Source organism: Cyrtonyx montezumae, unplaced genomic scaffold (genome assembly GCF_038088225.1).
Source record: "Cyrtonyx montezumae isolate F1298 unplaced genomic scaffold, pur_monq_1.0 scaffold_33, whole genome shotgun sequence".
NCBI classification, from domain to species: domain Eukaryota; kingdom Metazoa; phylum Chordata; class Aves; order Galliformes; family Odontophoridae; genus Cyrtonyx; species Cyrtonyx montezumae.
In genome coordinates this window covers 95,193-113,157 of record NW_027072038.1, presented here as the reverse complement: position 1 = coordinate 113,157, position 17,965 = coordinate 95,193, and the positions used below count along the sequence as shown (strand labels likewise).

The window sequence follows — 17,965 nt, the reverse complement described above, 5'->3', positions numbered from 1 at the left end:
AATTTGGGTTTGTGTGAGGAATGGGGCGAGGGGGGCGGAGGGCGCAAGGGCTGTGTGCCTAATTTTCACGTTCCCCTCCAAAGCAAACAGGCGGACGGAGGCTTTTATGCCGGACACAAGCACACAGCCCCCTTGTTGCACGCTGCTTCGGGGCAGGATATTGATGGGCTTTTGCTTTTCCTTTTTCCCCCGCCACGTCAGAATGTTTTAAGCGGAGATTAAAGGCATCTCTGTGGAGGAGATGGCCCCACGCTGCTGAGCGGTTCCTCCGAAGCCAGCAGCGTTCTCCTCGTATCTCAGGGGTGTAAGTGAGGTTTGGGTGCTCCCTGCTCTGGGCATGGGGCGTGTTTTGGTGATGACCAAAGGGTCCCCAAGGGGTCCCCAAAGAGTGTTTCCAAAGGATGCTCAAAAAGTTTCCCCAAAGTGTTCCCAAAGGTCCCCAAGAGGTCCCCTAAGGGTGTTTCCAAAGGATGCCCAAAGAGTGTCCTCAAGGTGTTCCCAAAGTTCACCAATGGGTCCCCAAAGGGTGTTCCCAAAGGGTGCCCAGAGTGTTGCTAAGGTGTTCCTAAAGGATCCCCAATATATCCCCTAAGGATGCCCCCAAAGGGTGCTCAGAGTGTCCTCAAGGAGTTCCCAAAAGATCCCCAAGGGGCCCCAAAAGGTGTTCCCAAAGGATGCCCAAAGAGTGTCCTCAAGGGGTTCCCAAAGGGTCCCCAAGATGTTCCCAAAGAGTCCCTAGAAGGTGTTCCCAAGGAGTTCTCCAGGGGTTCCCAAAGAATATTCCCAAGCTGTTCACAAAGGGTCCCCAAAGAGTGTCCCCAGGGTGTTCCCAAAGGGAGCTCCATCCTAAAGGATATTCTCAGGGTGTTCCCAAAGGGTCCCCAAAGGGAGCTCCATCCTAAAGGATGTTCTCAGGGTGTTCCCAAAGGGGACCCAAAGGTATCACCAAAGGCTGTTTCCCAAAGGATCCCCAAAGAATGCTGCCAAGGAGTTCCTGAAGGTTCCCCAAAGGCTGTCCAGAAAAATGACCCCAAAGAGTCCCTGAGGTGCCCCCACGCTGTGCCATCACTTGGGTTTCTCCCCAGCCATCACCCTCCAGCTTCGATAACTCCCCACAAAGCAAAAGGAAGCTTAAAAAAAATAATAATTAAAATTAACATCCTCCCAGCTTGGCAAAAAAAAAAAAAAGAGCTTTTTCTAACATTCCTTTCTCAGGGTTTTTGCCTTAAATGGGGCAGTTTGGTCGAGCGGAGCGCTGCGCACAGTTTGCAGCACAGAATCTGCCCCCCGTGCCCCACTCAGAGCCCACAAATACCCATTTCATCTCACCCCCCAGAATGAGCCACGGACAAAGAGCAATTCGTGAAGGACGAGAAGCATGCGGGCTCCCGGCACGGGCTGCACCTTGCCAGCATCTGGGAGGAACAATCCAAGAATTGTTTCTGCGGTTTTCTGACAGTGGGAAGAGCATGGAAATGTGCATTGCGCGCTGCAGCAGAGGCAGTGACGGCCTCAGATCTGCAGCCCCAGAGCTGGTTTGCTTTGCTCAGACCCAGCGTGTGGGATCGCTCCTTCTCTTCAATGGCACTTAGGGGTAAACGGTGAGAACGAGTGGGGGAGGTGGGGGGGGCAGCACGAAAAACAAAGGAATTTCTTCCTTCTAAGCAGCATGCTCCCATCGCCCAGCTGGCGTGCGACTCCAAGCCAAGTCCCTTTGCCCCGTGATCCCATTGCTCTTCTGCAGAGCATCCTCACATATGGAGGAAAGATTGTGCCTCCGTTGCGGTGGCCTGCCCACTCCTTCTCTCGAGAGCATCCCCCTCCACGTTACCCAGCCCCACTGCACTCCTTCCCCGCCCCTGACCCATCACCTGCCCTGATTCACCCCAAATTGCCATAATTCCAGTTTTCGCGGAGGCAGCAGCTGCTTCCACGAGTGATTCACAGCAGGAGTGGGAGGAATATTGCAAAGGAGGAAGCATCTATTTACAAACAAATATCGGGGCTCTCCGCACACAGGAGGGGAGGAAGGTGAGCGTGAAGGGGTTGGGCTGAAAAATTGGGATTTGGGGGACTCAGTGACTGCTGCACTGAACCGCTCCAGCTGCGATTCGGGTGTTTGGGATCAGCAGCGTTGGGAACAAGGCTTTCCCAGCCCCTCGTTTGTGCGGTGGAGCTGCTTTCAAGTGCTAAGAGCAGATGGTATCGCCTGGGAACGCCTGGAAGTTTCGGCTCGGCTCAAACCACAGGGCTGGGAGCAGTTCCCCCGCTGCCGCGTGGCTGCGGGGTGATCCCGAGGCACCAGCCTCACACGGGGGGTCCCCACGGTGTTCTCAAAGGGTGTGCCCAAGGTCCCCAAGGCGTTCCCCAAGGGTGTGCCCGAAGGATCCCCAAGGAGTGTTCCCAAGGTGTTCTCAAAGGGTGTCCCCAAAGGGTCCCCAAGGTGACCCCAAAGGGTGTCCCCAAGATGTTCCCAAAGGGGCCCTAAAGGGACCCCAAGGGAGTTCCCAAGGTGTTCTCAAAGGGTGTCCCCAAAGGGTCCCCACAGAGTGTTTCCAAAGGGTGTCCCCAAAGGGTCCCCAATGGGTGTTCCCAAGGTGTTCTCAAAGGGTGCACCCGAAGCACGTTTCCAAAGGGGGTCCACAAAGAGTGTCCCCAAAGAGTGCCCCCACAGGGTGTTCCCAAAGGGTTCCCAAGGAGTGTTTCCACAGAGAGTCCCCAAATATTGTCCCCAAGGTGTTCCCAAAGAGTGAGTCGTCACCCTCCCCTCCCCCCGCAAAGGCATCTCCAATGGGTGTCCTCAAAAGTAAGGGTGTCCCCTTAAGGGTCTCCAAGGGATGTTCCCCAAATGTGTGTCCCCCCCCACACGACCAGGCCAGCCCCACATCCAGCAAGGAACAGCAGTTACACAGGTCACGTCTCAGCACCTCGGGGACAGCTCTCTGAGAAACCGCGTTTGCCACCAGCGGGATTTCGGTGACGGGTGGGGGGTTGAGGGGGAAGGGGGCCGCGTTCCCATCGCCGTGCCCTCTCCTGGGCTCCCAGGTGGCCTCGGCCGCGGCCCCACTGATTTGGGGATGACAAAGGCTTGGATCACCGAGGTGAGATCCGCAGCGGGGAGGAAGGGGCGTGGGCCGGCGGCCAGCAGCAGCAGCAGGAATGCACTTTGCGGTCGGTGAAGCAATCCGGCAGCGCGATGCAGCAGATAGGGGCAGGGAAGGGAAGGGCCGCTTCAAACCTCCCCACATCCACCGCCGCCACCTTCCCCTATTACATCCAGACCAACGCAAAAGCGATCCGCCGAGCCAAGCGGGACAGCGCGCCCCGAGCGCTGCCGTCGGGGGGAGCTCGGAACCGGGCACCGCGGGGCCGGGGGCCGCGTAGCTCCGCCCCGGGGCCGGCGGGGAATCCGCGCCCATTTCCGCCGGCGCGGAGCCCGGCCCCTCGGCCGCACTGCACCGCCACCTCCGCCGCCACCGCCGCCGCCACCACCGCCACCAGAATGCCGGGAGAGGCGGCCGCGCTGGCGCTGGGTACGTGTTGGGGTCGGGAAGAGGGGGTGGGGGGTGCGGGGTACGTGCGTGTGTTGGTTGCTTCCCCGACCCCATATACCCATTTGGGGCAGCGGGCTTCCCGCAAGCATCGATCCCCGGCGAGAGAAGGAAACTTTTTTTCTGTTTATTTATGTATTTATTTGCTGCCAACCGGGGGTGCATAGAGCATCCCCGGGTCCGGGGGGGGGGGGGGGGGGGGACATCCCGCTGCTAATGGGGGTGTTGTGGGTTGTTCGCGTCCCCCCCAGCATTACCTCCCGAGGTTGGCGTCGCTCTCTCGCGGAGTTGTTTGCTCCGCTGCTTGTGGGATCGCGGCGGTTTTGCTGGGCACGGCCTCGGGGAGCCTCGTAATTTATGGTAGGGGAGGATTAATTAAGGAGAGCTCGTCGGCTGGTTTGCACCGAGCAGGACGGGCGCTCGCCTGGTGCCGCTTTGCTGGAGGAAAGGGGCGGAGGGAAGAACGGGATCGCGGGGCGCGGGGTGCAGTCCCGAAGGTGCTTTTTCCTGCTTTCCTTGCTTGCTTTGCTGCTCCGAAGGATAGGAGCTGGGAGCTGCTCGCTTGGGCAGCCTCGAGGTTTGGGGGTCGGGGGAACGCAGCGCGGGGTGACCGTGGTGTATTCTGCCCCGTGGTGGCCAAAGGGCTCCAGCCAGGGAAGGCTGGGGACGAGCAGCATCCATCCCTCTGCAAGCAGCCACCCTAGACCCTAAACCCTAGACCCTAAACCCTAGACCCTAAACCCTAGACCCTAAACCCTAGACCCTACCTGTACAACCTACCTGTATGTCCTAAAACCTAACACTTAGACCCTGCTTAAAGACCCTAGACCCTACCAGTAGACCCCGACCCTAAACTCTGCATATAGACCCTAAAACCTAACCCCTCAATGCTACCTAAAGACCCTACCCATAGACCCCAGCCCTAGACCCTAACCCTTGGCCCTCGACCCTATTGCTAGTGACTAACCCTTCACTCATCCAGCTCAGTCTGGGGACACCCTCTGCTCCGCACAGCCAACTCTTGGCTTCCCTCCCCGTCTGATTTCTGTCAGCCCCGAGTCGGTGTCTGTTTGAAACCCAGGAGCTGATTCCTGCTAGGAGCGTTTCCCCAAACCTTGTAAACAAGAGGTGGGAACGATGGCTGCAAGCACTGAGGGAACTGCCACCTCCTCCCCCTCGCACCTGGTGGCTGGAGAGGGCTAAGCTGCAAAGCCGAGGGCAAACTGCAAGCAAAGCTGATTAGGAGGGAGAATGTGGGGCTGGAAATGGCCTGGAGATAATGAGGGTTCCTGGAGAGGAGGAGGGTCATGGGCCCCCCAACCATGGGGGTGGAACCGTGGAGCTGTGGCAGTGGGGGGACGTGGTTAGTGGGGATGGAGGGATGGGATGGGGTTGGACTTGGAGGTCGTTTCCAACCTGTGAGCTGCTGGTTCATCTCAATGTGTGACGGGATGGAGGAGTTGGTTGAGCGGGGCTGGGGTCTGTGGGGAAATGTGGGTGGGATGGGAACGTCGGTGCTGGAGCCCTTTGGGACCGTGATGGGATCGGTGGTGGTTGTGGAGAAGCACTGGATGTTGTGGTGGGGACGTCAGCAACTCTGTTTCGAGCACGGTGCATCACACCCTAGGGGGATCTTCTGGTGTTGGTGTCAGGGTTTCCCCAAAGCCCAGAAGATGGATGTGGGGTTTGGGCGCGTGGTGGCAGCTTGGGGGTGCGAAAACCAAACTCAAAGGGGTCACTGAGGTAGAGGACCAGCATCCTAAATAGAAAGCCCTTGCCAACTAGAAAGCGAGAGGCGATGCAAAGGGAAGTGGAGCAGCAAATAGGGCCGGGGTGACCTCACGGGGCCAGCGGAGCTTGTCCAGCCCCGGCAGCAGCGGGATGCAGGGTGAGGCAGCGCAGCGGGTTCTGGGGGTGGCAGGAGGGGACACTGTGTCCGCCCGGTGACACAGGGATGAGCCACTTCCCAAATAACGCATGGTGTCCCCTCAGGTTGGTGTAGGTGGGGAGTGGGGCCATGTGCACGGGGAGCAGCCAGGAGGAGGGATATCCAGCGGTGCTGGGAGCCCCGGGTTGGTCCCCTGCTCGTTGCCTTCAGCTGGAGCTTTCTGTGTGGATTGATTAACCCCGTGCAGTAATTGGGTCAGAGTGGGGTCTGCGGGAAGCGCTGCTGAGCTCATCTCTGAGGTTAAACCCTCACAGAGCCTGAGGGGTCTCCCGAAAAGGGAATGTTATCCCCCCGAAAAGGGAACGTTTTCCCCCAAAAAGGGAATTTTTTTCCCACAAAAGAAACAAAGGAAGAAATGGGGGATTCTAGTGAACCCACACATGGATGGAAGAAGAGTTGAGGAGTTATGGGGACACTGCAGGCAAGTGGGGAGCTCCCAACCCCGACCCCAGGAGATCCCAGGTCCTGGTGATGGCACAACTGCCCCCATCCCCTTTGAACTCGAGGTCTTCATGAGAGGTTTTAGGGCTTTTCTCTCTTCCTGCGTTGGCTCTGAGCCCTGTCGGTCTCCCTGCAGGCATGCTGGTGGCTGTGTGCCATGCCCTGGAGAACACGACGTCAGCGCTGAGCGGTGAGTTCGTGGGCCTGATCCCCGCTGCCCTATAACATCACGTTTGGGTGGGTTGGTGCTCGTCATGCTGCTGGTAAAGTGAAAAAAAGCCATTGCACCTGGCTGTGGTTATCCGCTGTTATCCAGGCTGGGGGGGAAGGATAGGGAGGGGATGGGCATGGGGATATGAGTGGGGAAGGAGGAGGGGATGGGGGTGAGGATGGATGTGGGCATGGGGGTATGAATGGGGAAGGGGGTATGGATTGGGTTGGATGTGGGAATGGAGTACGGATGGGGATGGGGATATGGATGAGGCTCAGTGTGGGTATGGATGGGGATGGGGATTAGGATGAGGATGGACTTTGGCATGGGGATATGGATAGGGTTGGGGGTATAGATGGGGGTGGGAGTATGATTGGGATTGGGGATATGGATTGGGATGGACGTGGGTGTGGAGGTAAGGATGAGGATATGGATTTGGGCTTGGGGATATGGACATGGGGAAGGCTATATGGATGGGGATGGACGTGGACATGGGGGTATAGATAGGGATGCAGGTGGAGATGGGGTTGGAGTTGGGGTTTGGGAGCTGCTCTGTGCTGATATGTCCTAAAGCCCCAAATGTGCCATTGCTGGGAACCTCCCCTGGAGGTGACCCTCAGGAGTGCATTTACCCTCTGCAGTACATGGGGGGAGAGGAGTCTTCTCCCCCTGCTCACTTGGGATGTTGGAGGGCAGGGCAGTGGCTGTGGGGCAGGTTTCATCCCATGGAGCAAACACCAAGGGATGGTGGAGAGCTTTGGCTGCACCTCATGATAATGGACAGAGGGACCCCCAGGCCAAGGATGGGACCCCAAGGGGACCTCAGCACCCCGTCCACGTGCGGGGTCTCGGAGGACCCGGAAGCATTCAGCGGCCGCGGCGTTAATTACTGCGGGGCTGCCATAAATCCCAGCAGCAGGAACTTGAGGTGGCTTTGAAACGACAGCGATCGGATGTGCTTGACGCGCGGGCTGAGCCGACAGCAGGATATGCGTTTTCCGTCTGTGCCGAGGAGGATAATTCAAACCAGAACGGGGAGTAATGCGAAACAGCATCGGGGCGCCCACCCCGCGCCGGGGCAGCCCCCGGCTCTCATTTAACTCTCTCCGCCCCTATTTCAGCTTTAAGCTCTTTAGTGAATTCCTCCGGTGCCAGGCAGGCTTACGGTCGTGTGATGGGACCGAGTTGGGTTCATTTTGGTGGATGAAGCAGCAGTCCTGCTGCGTTTGCTGGCTGGATCCCAATGGCAAAGCCCTTTATGGTTTTTCTCCTTTTTTCTCCTATTTCCACCATCCCCCTCCCCCCCCACTCCCCACCCCCCCACACAGATCCTCCAGTGGCGGCAGCCGTGCGGTCACACTTCAATGAGTGCCCCGACTCCCACCGGCAGTTCTGCTTCCATGGGACGTGCCGCTTCCTGGTGCAGGAGGACAAGCCGGCGTGCGTGTAAGCGGAGAGAGGGCTGTGGGGGAGAGGGCTCTGCCCCATAGGGTGCCCCTCCACGGGGCAGTTTGGGTGGGGTGGCTCTGAGGTGACCCAGGGATGCTCTAAGGTGACATGGGGTGATGTGAAGATGCTCTGAGGTGATACGAGGTGGCCCAGGGATGCTCTGAGGTGGCGTGGGGTGAGCCAGGGATGGACTTATCCAAGAGGACTTGGGATGATGCAGAGATGCTCTGGGATGACACTGGTGTGACCTGGAGATGCTCTGAGGTGACGTGAGGGTGCTATGAGGTGACATAATGTGACCCAGGGATGCTCTGCCGTGACATGGGATGACCCAGGGATGCTCCAAAATTACGTGGAGATGACTTGAGGATGCTCTGAGGTGACATGGGGTGACCTAGGGATGCTCTGGAATGACATGGGTGTGACCTGGAGGTGACATGGGGTGACCCAGCAACACTCCAAGAGGACATGGGATGACCCAGAGATGCTCTAAGGTGACATGAGGATGCTCCAAGAGGATGTGGGATGACCCAAAGATGCTCTATGGTGACATGGGGGAGACTTGGGGATGCTTTGAGGTGACATGGATGTGACCCAGGGATGCTCCAAGGTGACACAGGGCCACCCAGGGATGCTCTCAGAGGACACAGGGTGATACAAGAAGGTTCTGAGGTGACATGAGATGACCCAGGGATGCTCCAAGGTGACATGGGTGTGACCTGGAGATGCTCCAAGGTGACATGAGGTGATGTGAGGATGCTCCAAGGTGATATGGGTGTGACCCAGGGATGTTCCAAGGTGATGTGGGGTGATGTGAGGATGCTCCAAGGTGATATGGGTGTGACACAGGGATGTTCCAAGGTGATGTGGGGTGATGGGAGGATGCTCCACAGTTACCCAGAGATGCTCTGAGAGGAAACAGGGTGACACAAAGATGCTCTGAGTTGACATGGGGTGACCCAGGGATGGTCTTGGTGTGACACAGGATGGGTCCAGCCACCCAGGAGGTTGCCTGGGTTGCCACTCAGGGAGGGGTGACGAAATCCCCACCCAGTTACCACAGCACAGTACATCCCATATTCTGTTGTCAGCTGAAGCCACCTCGGGTGCATTTGGCCACACAGATCACCCAAAATGAGGGTCTGGCTGCCCAGAATTCCCCACAAAAAAGGGCTCAAGCTCATCCCCACTGTTCCCCCCCCCCCCAGGTGCCACTCGGGCTACGTGGGGACGCGCTGCGAGCACGCCGACCTGCTGGCCGTGGTAGCTGCCAACCAGAAGAAGCAGACGATCACCGCACTGCTGGTGGTGGCCGTGGTGGCCTCAGCAGTGCTCATCGCCGCCTGTGTCCTCGTCCAGTGAGTGGGGCTGGGTTCGAAGGAGGGGGTCAAGAGGGAGATTTGGGGTGCTGAGCGTCCCCGCTGTGCCCCACAGCTGCTGCCGGCTGAGGAAGCGCTGCGGGTGCTGCCGGGCGCCGCTCTGCGGGCAGGAGAAGCCATCGGGGCTGCTGAAGGGCGGAGCGTCCTGCTGCCATGCTGAGAGTGGTAAGGGACACCGTGGGGATGTAGGGACACCACAGGGACACAGGGATTTAGGGACATTGTGGGCACAACGTGGGGACAGGGGATGTGGGGATGCCATGGGGACATGAGGATGTGGGGACACTGTGGGGACACAGGGATGGGAGGACATCGTGGGCACACCGTGGGGACACTGTGAGGACACCATAGAGGCACCATGGGGACACTATGGGGACAGAGGGGTGGGAGGACATCGTGGGCACACTGTGGGGACACCGTGAGGATACCATGGGGGCACTGTGGGGACACAGGGATGTGGGGATATCATGGGTACATGGGCTCACTGTGGGGACACAGGGATATGGCGACACCATGGGGACACTATAGGGATACAGGGATGTAGGGACATCATGGGCACACCGTGAGGACACGATGGGGGCACTTATGGGGACATGGGGATGTGGGGACACTATGGGGACACTATGGGGACATGGGGATGTGGGGACATCGTGGGTACATGGGCTCACTATGGGGACACAGGGATTTGGGATCACCATGAGGACACTATGGGGACATGGAGACATTGGGACATCATGGGACCATGGGCTCACTATGGGGACACAGGGATTTGGGGGCACCATGGGGACATTATGGGGACACAGAGATGTGGGGACACTATGGGGACATGGGAGCATCAGGGAGACACAGATATATGGGAACCCCATGACCCAGCTTCTATGCAGTAACCTCATAACCCCTCTACTTCCCCACAGTTGTCTGACAGAGCCGACGCAGCCCAGTGGGACACGGGGACGGACACCGCTTCTTCCCTTTCATTTTCCCTTTTTTCCCTTTTGGTTTTCTCTTTTTTTTTCTTCCCCTTTTATTTTTCCCTCTTCTTTTTCTTTCCTCCTCCCCTTTTCGGGGAATGCCAGCAGGGAAAGCACAATGGCTGCAGTGCTCCCAGTACTGCTCCTGGCGCTCCCAGTACTCCCAGTCTGTTTGACAATCCACCTCCCACCACCAGAACTTTCAGCCCATAGTGCTGGAAATGGAGGGAAGACACCCCAAAATCCCTCCTGCTGCTGGCCCCTGGGAAGCAGAACTGGTGGTTGTTGGGCTTTTTTCCTCAAATACCCCCCTCCTTTTTTTTTTCCCTGTTTTTCCCCCCCTCCTTTTTTTTCCCTTTTCTCCCCCCTCTTTTTTTTCCCTTTTTTCCCCCTCCTTTTTTTTTTCCCCCCTCTTTCCCCTCCCCCCTTTTTATCCTCCTCTCTCTAACCAAAACGCATAAGAGAACCCTCAGGTTTATTTTTCTACGTGCCTACCACAACAAGTGCCGCCGAGCCTTCGGCCATACCCAAAGCCTCTGGGGACAGATCTGCTCTTTTTAGTAATAATACAATGAACCATAATCCTTGGAAACCTCCCCAGACGAAGGCCTGAACCCCCACCCCTCCCCTTCATCCTCTCCATAGTCCCCATCATAACCGACCCCAAGCTTTTTTTTTTTTTTTTTTAGTCATGGTTACTCAAATGTCTTCTGTATATGTTGCACTGAAGGTTAATATTTAATGTTTTAATTTATTTTGCGTGGTTTAAATTAATTTTGATTTCTATAATATGTTATTGTGATCAGCCGTTTCCCCTTTTTTTCCCCCTAATACCTGGATGATAGTTATTTAAGTGATATAAAGGACACTTTTTCAGAAGGCTGTGGCTGTGCTGTGATTTGGGGTTGGCAAATACTGAGGGGCAGCAACGTGGTGTCACCTCCATGGGAGCTGGGGCTGAGCAAAACGGGGTCCCCATCATGTCCCAGTCCCCATACGAGTCCAATTCCATCCTGTTCTGGACTTGTTCTCATCCCTTTTGGGTTCCTGTCCCCATCCCACCCTAGTTCTGTACCCATCCCAATCCAGTCTCTGTGCTATTCTGCCCTGGTTCTGTTCGCATCTTTTCAGGTCCCCATCCTTTTAAGGTCCTGATTCCACCTGCATCCCATACTGGGTCCTCATTTCATCCCCATCTTATCTCCATCCTATCCTGCTCCACTGTCTGTCTCGCCCCAATCCAGTCCCTATATCACTCTGTCCTGGTCCTCATCCCATCCCTTTTGGGTTCTCACTTCATCCTGGTCCTGTCCCCATCCCCTGCTGGGCTCCCCCCAATCCCATTGGCCTGACTGCCCCCCATCCCACCCCAATTCCCACTTCTTCAGGGACTTTCTGCAGCAGTGGGAGCACGCTGTGTGTTTGGAGCCACTCCTGCACCGCGTCCCTGTGCCTCACCCTCAGTGCAACATTGCGTCGTTGCACAGGGGTGCAGGGTTCGTGTGGCAGTGCAGCATCACAGCACTGCATGGTGGCAGAGCCATGGTGCTGTAACATGGCACCGGAGTGCAGTGTTGCATGACAGCATCGCACTGCATGGCACGCAGCATTGCACACAAGTGCACCATCGCACCTCATTGGACAATTGTGGGGCATGGCATGCAGCTCTGCATGCGGTGACAGTGCTGTACAGCACGCAACGATGTCCATCGTGGTGGCATTGCACAGCATGCAGTGTTGCACCTCCCTGCAGCATTGCACACCAGCACTGCATGGCATGCAGCACTGCATTGCACAGCACACAGCACTGCACAGCATGCAGCATCGCATGCCAACACAGCACTGCGCGGCACACGGCTGCACATCATCGCCCTGCACATCATTGCCCTGCGCAGCACGCAGCCCTGCACACGGCAGCCCCCCCTCCCACCACCACCGCCCCGCCTCCCCCCAAGCCCCACCTCCCCCTCCCGGCCCGGCATGGCGGAGGCCGCGCAGGGCCGTGTACAGGAGGCGGTGGAGAAGGTTGTGCAGGAGCTGGAGCGGGACAGCATCCGCGGCATGCAGGTACTGCCCGAGCCCCTGTGCCCCCAGTGACCTCCAGTACTCTCAGTGCCCCCCATTAGCACCCAGTGCCCCTTAGAGCTCCCCAGTGCCCTCCAGTACCTCTCTGCGCAAGCTCTGCATGTCTCCCGTTGTGCTCTGTGCAAGCTTTGTGCCCTCCCCCCCACCCTGTGCCCTCCCTCCCCCCCACCCTGTGCCCTCCCCCCCACCCTGTGCCTGCTCTGTTTTCCCTGCAGTCCATGCTGTGTGCAAGATACGTACCACCCCCAACGTGCCCCGTATCCCCCCAACCTTGCAGCACGTGCTCTGTGCAAACTTTGTGACTCCACCCCAAGTGCATGCCTTGTCCAAGCTCGCTGATCCCTCCAAGTGCATGCTCTGTCTGCGAGATCTGCGCCCCCCCAGTGCATGCCCTGTACACCCCCCCCCCCCCCCAGGGTGCATATTTTATCTGCAGGCGTTGTGCCCCCTAAGTTCTTGCCCTGTGCAAAGTATGTGCCCCTCCCCCAGTTGCATACCCTGTGACCCCTCCTTCATCCCCTGGTGCATGCTGTATGCAAGATTTATGCATCCCCTAAGCGTGCCCTGGGAAAATTTTGTGCCCTGTGCAAACTTCGTGGGACCACCCCGACTGCATGACGTCCTGCATACAAACTTTGTGCCCCCTTTCCCCGCCACCCTCCCCCTCCCCCCCCCAGTGCTTGCTCTCTGTGCCAGCTGCGTGTCCCCCAGGTGCCTGCCCTGTGCAAAATTTGTGCACCCACCCACCCAGGTTAGGAGCAAAGGGGCTCTGTGGAGAAGGGCCTGGGCCACCCGGTTGACCAACGGTTGACCAACAGTTGACCAGTGGTTGGCCACTGGTTGACTAATGGTTGTCTGACAGTTGACCAACGGTTGGTCACGAGCCAGCAGTGTGCTCCCGTGGCCAAGAAGGCCGTTGGTATCCTGGGGCTCATTACAGATTTGTGCACTACCCCCTTGCGTGCCCTGTGCAGAATGTTTGCATCCCCCAAGAGCAAGCTCTGCGTACACCCTGTTCCTGCCCTACGGTTTTCAGCTTTGGGAGGGGGCACCTCAGTTTGCTCACACATTAGGAGAGGTGCTGCACTCCACTAACCCCACCCCCCACCTGTCCCTTGCAGGCCACCATGTTCCACTGCAGCGCGCGGTGCTGTGAGGACAGAGCAGCCTCCATGCAGCAGGTTCAGCGCTGCATCGAGCGCTGCCACGCACCCCTGGCCCAAGCCCAGGCCATCGTCACTGGCGAGCTGGAGCGCTTCCAGGTGAGGATATATATGGGGGGACATGAGCACATCATTTGGGGGTCACCCACAGAGCTGGAGCTGCTGTTCAGCAAAACCTGAGCAGGCTGAGAGATGGGTGGAGAGGAAACTTATGAGGTTCAACATGAGCTAGTAGGGACCTACCCCTGGGGGGGAACACATCAGTGCAGGCCGGGGGCTGAGCTGCTGGAGAGAGCTTGCAGAGAAGGACCTGGAGGTCCTGATTGACCAACAGTTGGCCAGTGTTAAACCAATAGTTGACCAGTAGTTGACCAACAGCTGACCAGTGGTTGACCAACAGCTCACCAACAGTTGACCAACAGCTGACCAATGGTTGACCTACAGTTGGCCAGTGGTTGACCATAAGCCAGCAGAGCATCCTGGTGGCCAAGAAGGCCAGTTGGACAGTAGGGTCCATTACAGGCCAGGAGAGTGAGGGAGGTGCTCCCATGATGCCCTGAGGAGGCCACATCAAGAGCACTGGGTCCAGCTGTGTGCTCAGACAGACTGCTGGAGGGCCACAGAGGTGGTGGAGGCCTGGAGGAGCATCCCCTGGTGGGAAACAGCTGAGAGCCCTGGGGGCTGTTCACCTGGGGAGGAGAAGGCTGGGAGGGGATCCGATCAATACTTACCAACATGTAAACACCCAGAGGTCCCTTCCAACCCGTACTGTTCTTTCATTTTCATGACCTGTGTCCCCTCATCCCCACGCAGGACCGCCTGAGCCGCTGCACACTGCACTGCTCTGACAGAGCCAAGGACGCACTGGAGGCAGGTGGAGGGGAGACACGGGCACGCTCCCAGCTCGACGCCTGCGTGGCCACCTGTGGGGACGAGCACCTACGCCTGGTGCCCAGCATGGCCAAGAGGATGCGGGACGGGCTGGCAGCCCTGCAGCACTAGCAGGTGCTGTTGGGGTGGGAGCAGAAGTATTAAAGGCAAGGAGCTGCATTCGTGGTGCTCAAGGGGTGCTGGGGCTTTGGGGTGGGAGGTGATGGCTGTGTAAAAGTGTAGGGTGCAGGTGTGTAAGGTGTAGGGTGATGGCATTGCAATGTATAGGGTGCATGCGTGCAAGGTATGGAGTGATGGCTGTGCAGTGTGTAGGGTGTGGGATGAGCCTTGCAAATGTGGAATGTGTAGATAGGGTGCAGGTGTGTGAAGTGTGGGATGATGGCTGTGCAAGGTATAGTGTGCAAGTGTGTAAGGTATGGGGTGTGGGATGAGCCATGCAAGCATGCAACATATGCAGTGAAGCTTTTGAAGGGATGGGGTGATGGCTATGCAGTGTATGGGGTGCAGGGTGTGGTGATGGTTGTACAATATATGGGGCACAGGTGTGCAAGATATAGGGTGATACCTGTTCAGTGTCTGCAGGCTGGGTCACGGAAATAGTGCACAGGGTGAGCTGTGCAAGTGTGCAAGTTGTAGGGTGAAGTCTGCAATGTGTGAGGAGCCATGCAGATGTGCAAGGTCTGTGGCAGTGTGTGGTGCTGGGTGTGTGCAGTGAGTGGGGGATGCTTGTGCCACAGGGTGGGGTGCAGGTGTGCAAGATGTGAGCTGAAAGTGTGCAGGGTGAGCCATGCAGGTGTGCAGAGTGCACGGTGAGCTGTGCAGGACTTGCAGTGTGTGGGGCAATGCCTGTGTGCATATTCAAGGTGGCTGCAACTGGGGGTGGCTGCAGAGGTGCAGAGTGATCCCTGTTGGGTGTGCAATGGCATGCATGCAGTGCAGTGAGTGTACAATAGTGCACATGCAGTGCAGTGCATGCAACGCACAGGTGTGCAACGGTGCACATGCAATGGAGTGCATACACAACAGAGTGCACTGCGGTGTGGACATGCGATAAAGTGCATGGTGTGCGGTGTGTGTGCTGTAGTGGACGCGCAATGCAGTGTGTGTGTGCGTGTACGTGCACCCGCAATACAGCAGAGCTGCGCGTCCCCCGCACGTGCGGGATGCTGCCACTGCGCACGCGCGGGGCGGGCCGCTTCCAGTGCGCATGCGCTTCCCCCTCGACCGCACTGGTTGGCTGCCGGCGAGGCGCTGGGGAGGCGGGAAGAGGGGCGGGGTTCCTATTGGCTGAGCGGGCGACGTGATGACGTCAGAACGCGACGCGAGCGGCGGCGGCGGCGGCGGCGCTGAGGAGACGCCATGAGCAAGGCGCATCCCCCCGAGCTGAAGAAGTGAGAGCGGGGCCGCGGTGGGGCGGAGCTGAGGGAGGACGGGATGACACTGGGGATGGACGTGGTCCCAGCGGCCCCGGGAGGGGTCACAGGGACGGGTCTGGCGGGGCCCGTAGCGATGGCGGCCGCGACCCCGCGCTGACGCGGCCTCCTCTTGTTGCAGGTTCATGGACAAGAAGCTGTCACGTGAGTCGCGCTGCCGTCCCGCGGGAGGGGGGGAGGGGGAGTCACCGGCTGCTGTGAGTGGCGGTGCTGCAATGTATGCTCGCATTCGGTGTTGGTGGGAGAGGGGTCCCCCCCAGCTGCCCCAGCAGGCGCGCGGCCCTGGGCTTCCTTCCTTCTGACGCTGCTCTTTGAGCTGAGCCTCCCCCTCTCCCCTCCTCCCCCCGCGGTGCTTTGCGCTGACCCCGTTTCTCGTAGTGAAGTTAAATGGCGGCCGCCACGTGCAGGGGATCTTGCGGGGTTTCGACCCCTTCATGAACCTGGTGATTGACGAGTGCGTGGAGATGGCGCCCGGAGGGCAGCAGAATAACATCGGCATGGTGGTGAGTGCCGGCTGGGGAGGTTATAGCATCATAGTGTGGTTGGGTTGAGGGGAACCTCACAGCCCCCCCAGTCCCACCTCCTGTCCTGAGCTGGGTGCCCCCCAGCGGTTCAGGCTGCCCAGGACCCCATCCATGGCATTGGGCCCATCCAGGAATGGGGACCCCACAGCTCCTATGTTCCAGCACCTCACCACCCTCGAGGTGAAAAATTTCCCCCTAACATCTACCCTAAATCTCCTCTTTTTTAGTTTAAAACCATTCCTCCTTGTCCCATTGCTATCTACCCAAGTAGAATGTCACCCTACTGTTGTTAAGCTCCCTTTGACTCCTGGAAGGCTGCGGTGATGTCTCTCTGCTGCTTTTACTGAACAAGCTCAGATCCTTCAGCCTGTCCTCACAGGAGAGGTGCTCCAACCCTCTCAACACGGCCCTCCTCTGGACCAGCTCCAGTACCCCACACATCCCTGTTGTGCTGAGGGCCCCAGGCCTGGACACAGTCCTCCAAAGGGAGCTTCAGGAGGGCCAAGCAGAGGGGGAGAGTCCCCTCCCTGCCTACTGCCACCTCTCTGTTGACACAACCTGGGATACAGTTGGCCATAAGGCCACAGGTGTATGTTGCTGGTCTGTGTCAAGCTTCTCATCCACTTTTTCTATCAACCACCCTCCTGCAGGAACGTTTTCCAGCAGGCTGACAGCTGCAGTGAGCCCCTGCAGCTCTGTGGCACTCCAGCTCTTGGAGCTGCTTGGCTTTCTAGGAGAAGTCTGAGGGAAAGAGAACCTTGTGTGCTTCATCTCACCTGCTGCCAACAACTTCTCTTTGTAGGTAATACGAGGAAACAGCATCATTATGCTGGAAGCTTTGGAACGAGTATAGTGGCAGCGGAAGCCCACAGTGACCTGACCCCATTGTTTTGTTTACTCACCCAAATCTTGTGCAGCAACCACAAGTGTAAGCTTATTTTTTGTTAAATAAATTTTGTACTGGTTGATGTAACCTGTGTAAGCTGTACTCGGTGTAACTGAAGCGTGAGGCTGTTAATTCTGTGCAGTAGTGAGTCAGTGCCAGCTCTAAAGCTGGGGGAGGGCTTTCAGGCAGCTTCATTTCTTGGAGAGGATGTTATAGTGATACTGCCTGCATCTTTCCCCCCATAAATAACAGGCTGCGACACGTCTATTTCTGGCATTGCTCTGTAAAGTGTGAAGGGGACTGAAATACATATCCTACTCAAGTGCTTGCGTGCAGCTTCATGGTGGTATTCATCTCTGGGCCGAGGCAGAAGTGTTTTTTGTTTTTTCTCATTGCCCCCAAACAGCCCAGGGGGTGAAGCAGACAGAACAAAGGTTGACCCCAAGGCACCAGCAAGCTTCTGAGAGCTGAATCATGTTCCAGTGTGCAGGGACTCCTGTGATGCTGCTGATCTTGGTGCAAGTCCTGCAATTTAGCTTTAATCAAGTGCGTTCATCTTTCCTAGCACAGCAAGCATGAGGCAACACTAGTGGAGGCATGTCAGTGAGAATGTGAGCTAAGCAAGCACAACTTGCTGGTACAGCAGTGCTCTGCTGATGGAGGACTGAGTAGCAGCTCTGTGAGACAGCATAACACAAGTAACACAGACACCAGTTTAAGGCAACGCCTCAAGCTTACGTTCAAACCACTGCATTACTTTTATTTGTAATGGCAATGTATTTCCTGCATAGTTAGACACGGGTGAGGTTCAGCAGTAATATTAGATCCTGTCAAGGGCCAGAAGAGTTTATCTGCTACAACCTACTGCTGCCCTGCTGTCGTTTTCAGGTCATCCAAGCAGCTGACCCTTCCAAACCTTGATGAAGAAAAGTACAGTGTGTGTGCTTTGGCTGTTCCCCGCTCACTTCGGCAGCTTGTGCACTTGCTCATCTAGAAGCAGACTTGTACCCCTCTCTCCTCCCTCCCCCAGCTC

General features: G+C 57.4%; 3 protein-coding genes across 3 annotated transcripts; all 3 read left to right on the top strand.

Moving 5' to 3' along the window:
• The first annotated feature begins 3,479 nt into the window (after positions 1–3,479).
• On the top strand, positions 3,480–9,991 carry TGFA (transforming growth factor alpha). The gene is made up of 6 exons (XM_065745014.1): positions 3,480–3,533; positions 6,077–6,130; positions 7,480–7,597; positions 8,809–8,958; positions 9,035–9,144; positions 9,894–9,991. Exons 1-6 carry the CDS (start codon positions 3,503–3,505, stop codon positions 9,899–9,901), a joined length of 471 nt encoding a protein of 156 aa, XP_065601086.1. The 5' UTR covers positions 3,480–3,502; the 3' UTR covers positions 9,902–9,991.
• Positions 9,992–11,919: 1,928 nt separating this feature from the next.
• FAM136A (family with sequence similarity 136 member A) lies at positions 11,920–14,299 on the top strand. The gene is made up of 3 exons (XM_065745096.1): positions 11,920–12,017; positions 13,157–13,297; positions 14,012–14,299. The coding sequence occupies exons 1-3, from the start codon at positions 11,931–11,933 to the stop codon at positions 14,198–14,200; spliced, it is 417 nt and encodes a 138-aa protein (XP_065601168.1). The 5' UTR covers positions 11,920–11,930; the 3' UTR covers positions 14,201–14,299.
• On the top strand, positions 11,958–17,019 carry SNRPG (small nuclear ribonucleoprotein polypeptide G). Its single transcript, XM_065745097.1, has 5 exons — positions 11,958–11,970; positions 15,425–15,480; positions 15,644–15,666; positions 15,901–16,025; positions 16,849–17,019. The coding sequence occupies exons 2-5, from the start codon at positions 15,449–15,451 to the stop codon at positions 16,897–16,899; spliced, it is 231 nt and encodes a 76-aa protein (XP_065601169.1). The 5' UTR covers positions 11,958–11,970; positions 15,425–15,448; the 3' UTR covers positions 16,900–17,019.
• Positions 17,020–17,965: the final 946 nt, after the last annotated feature.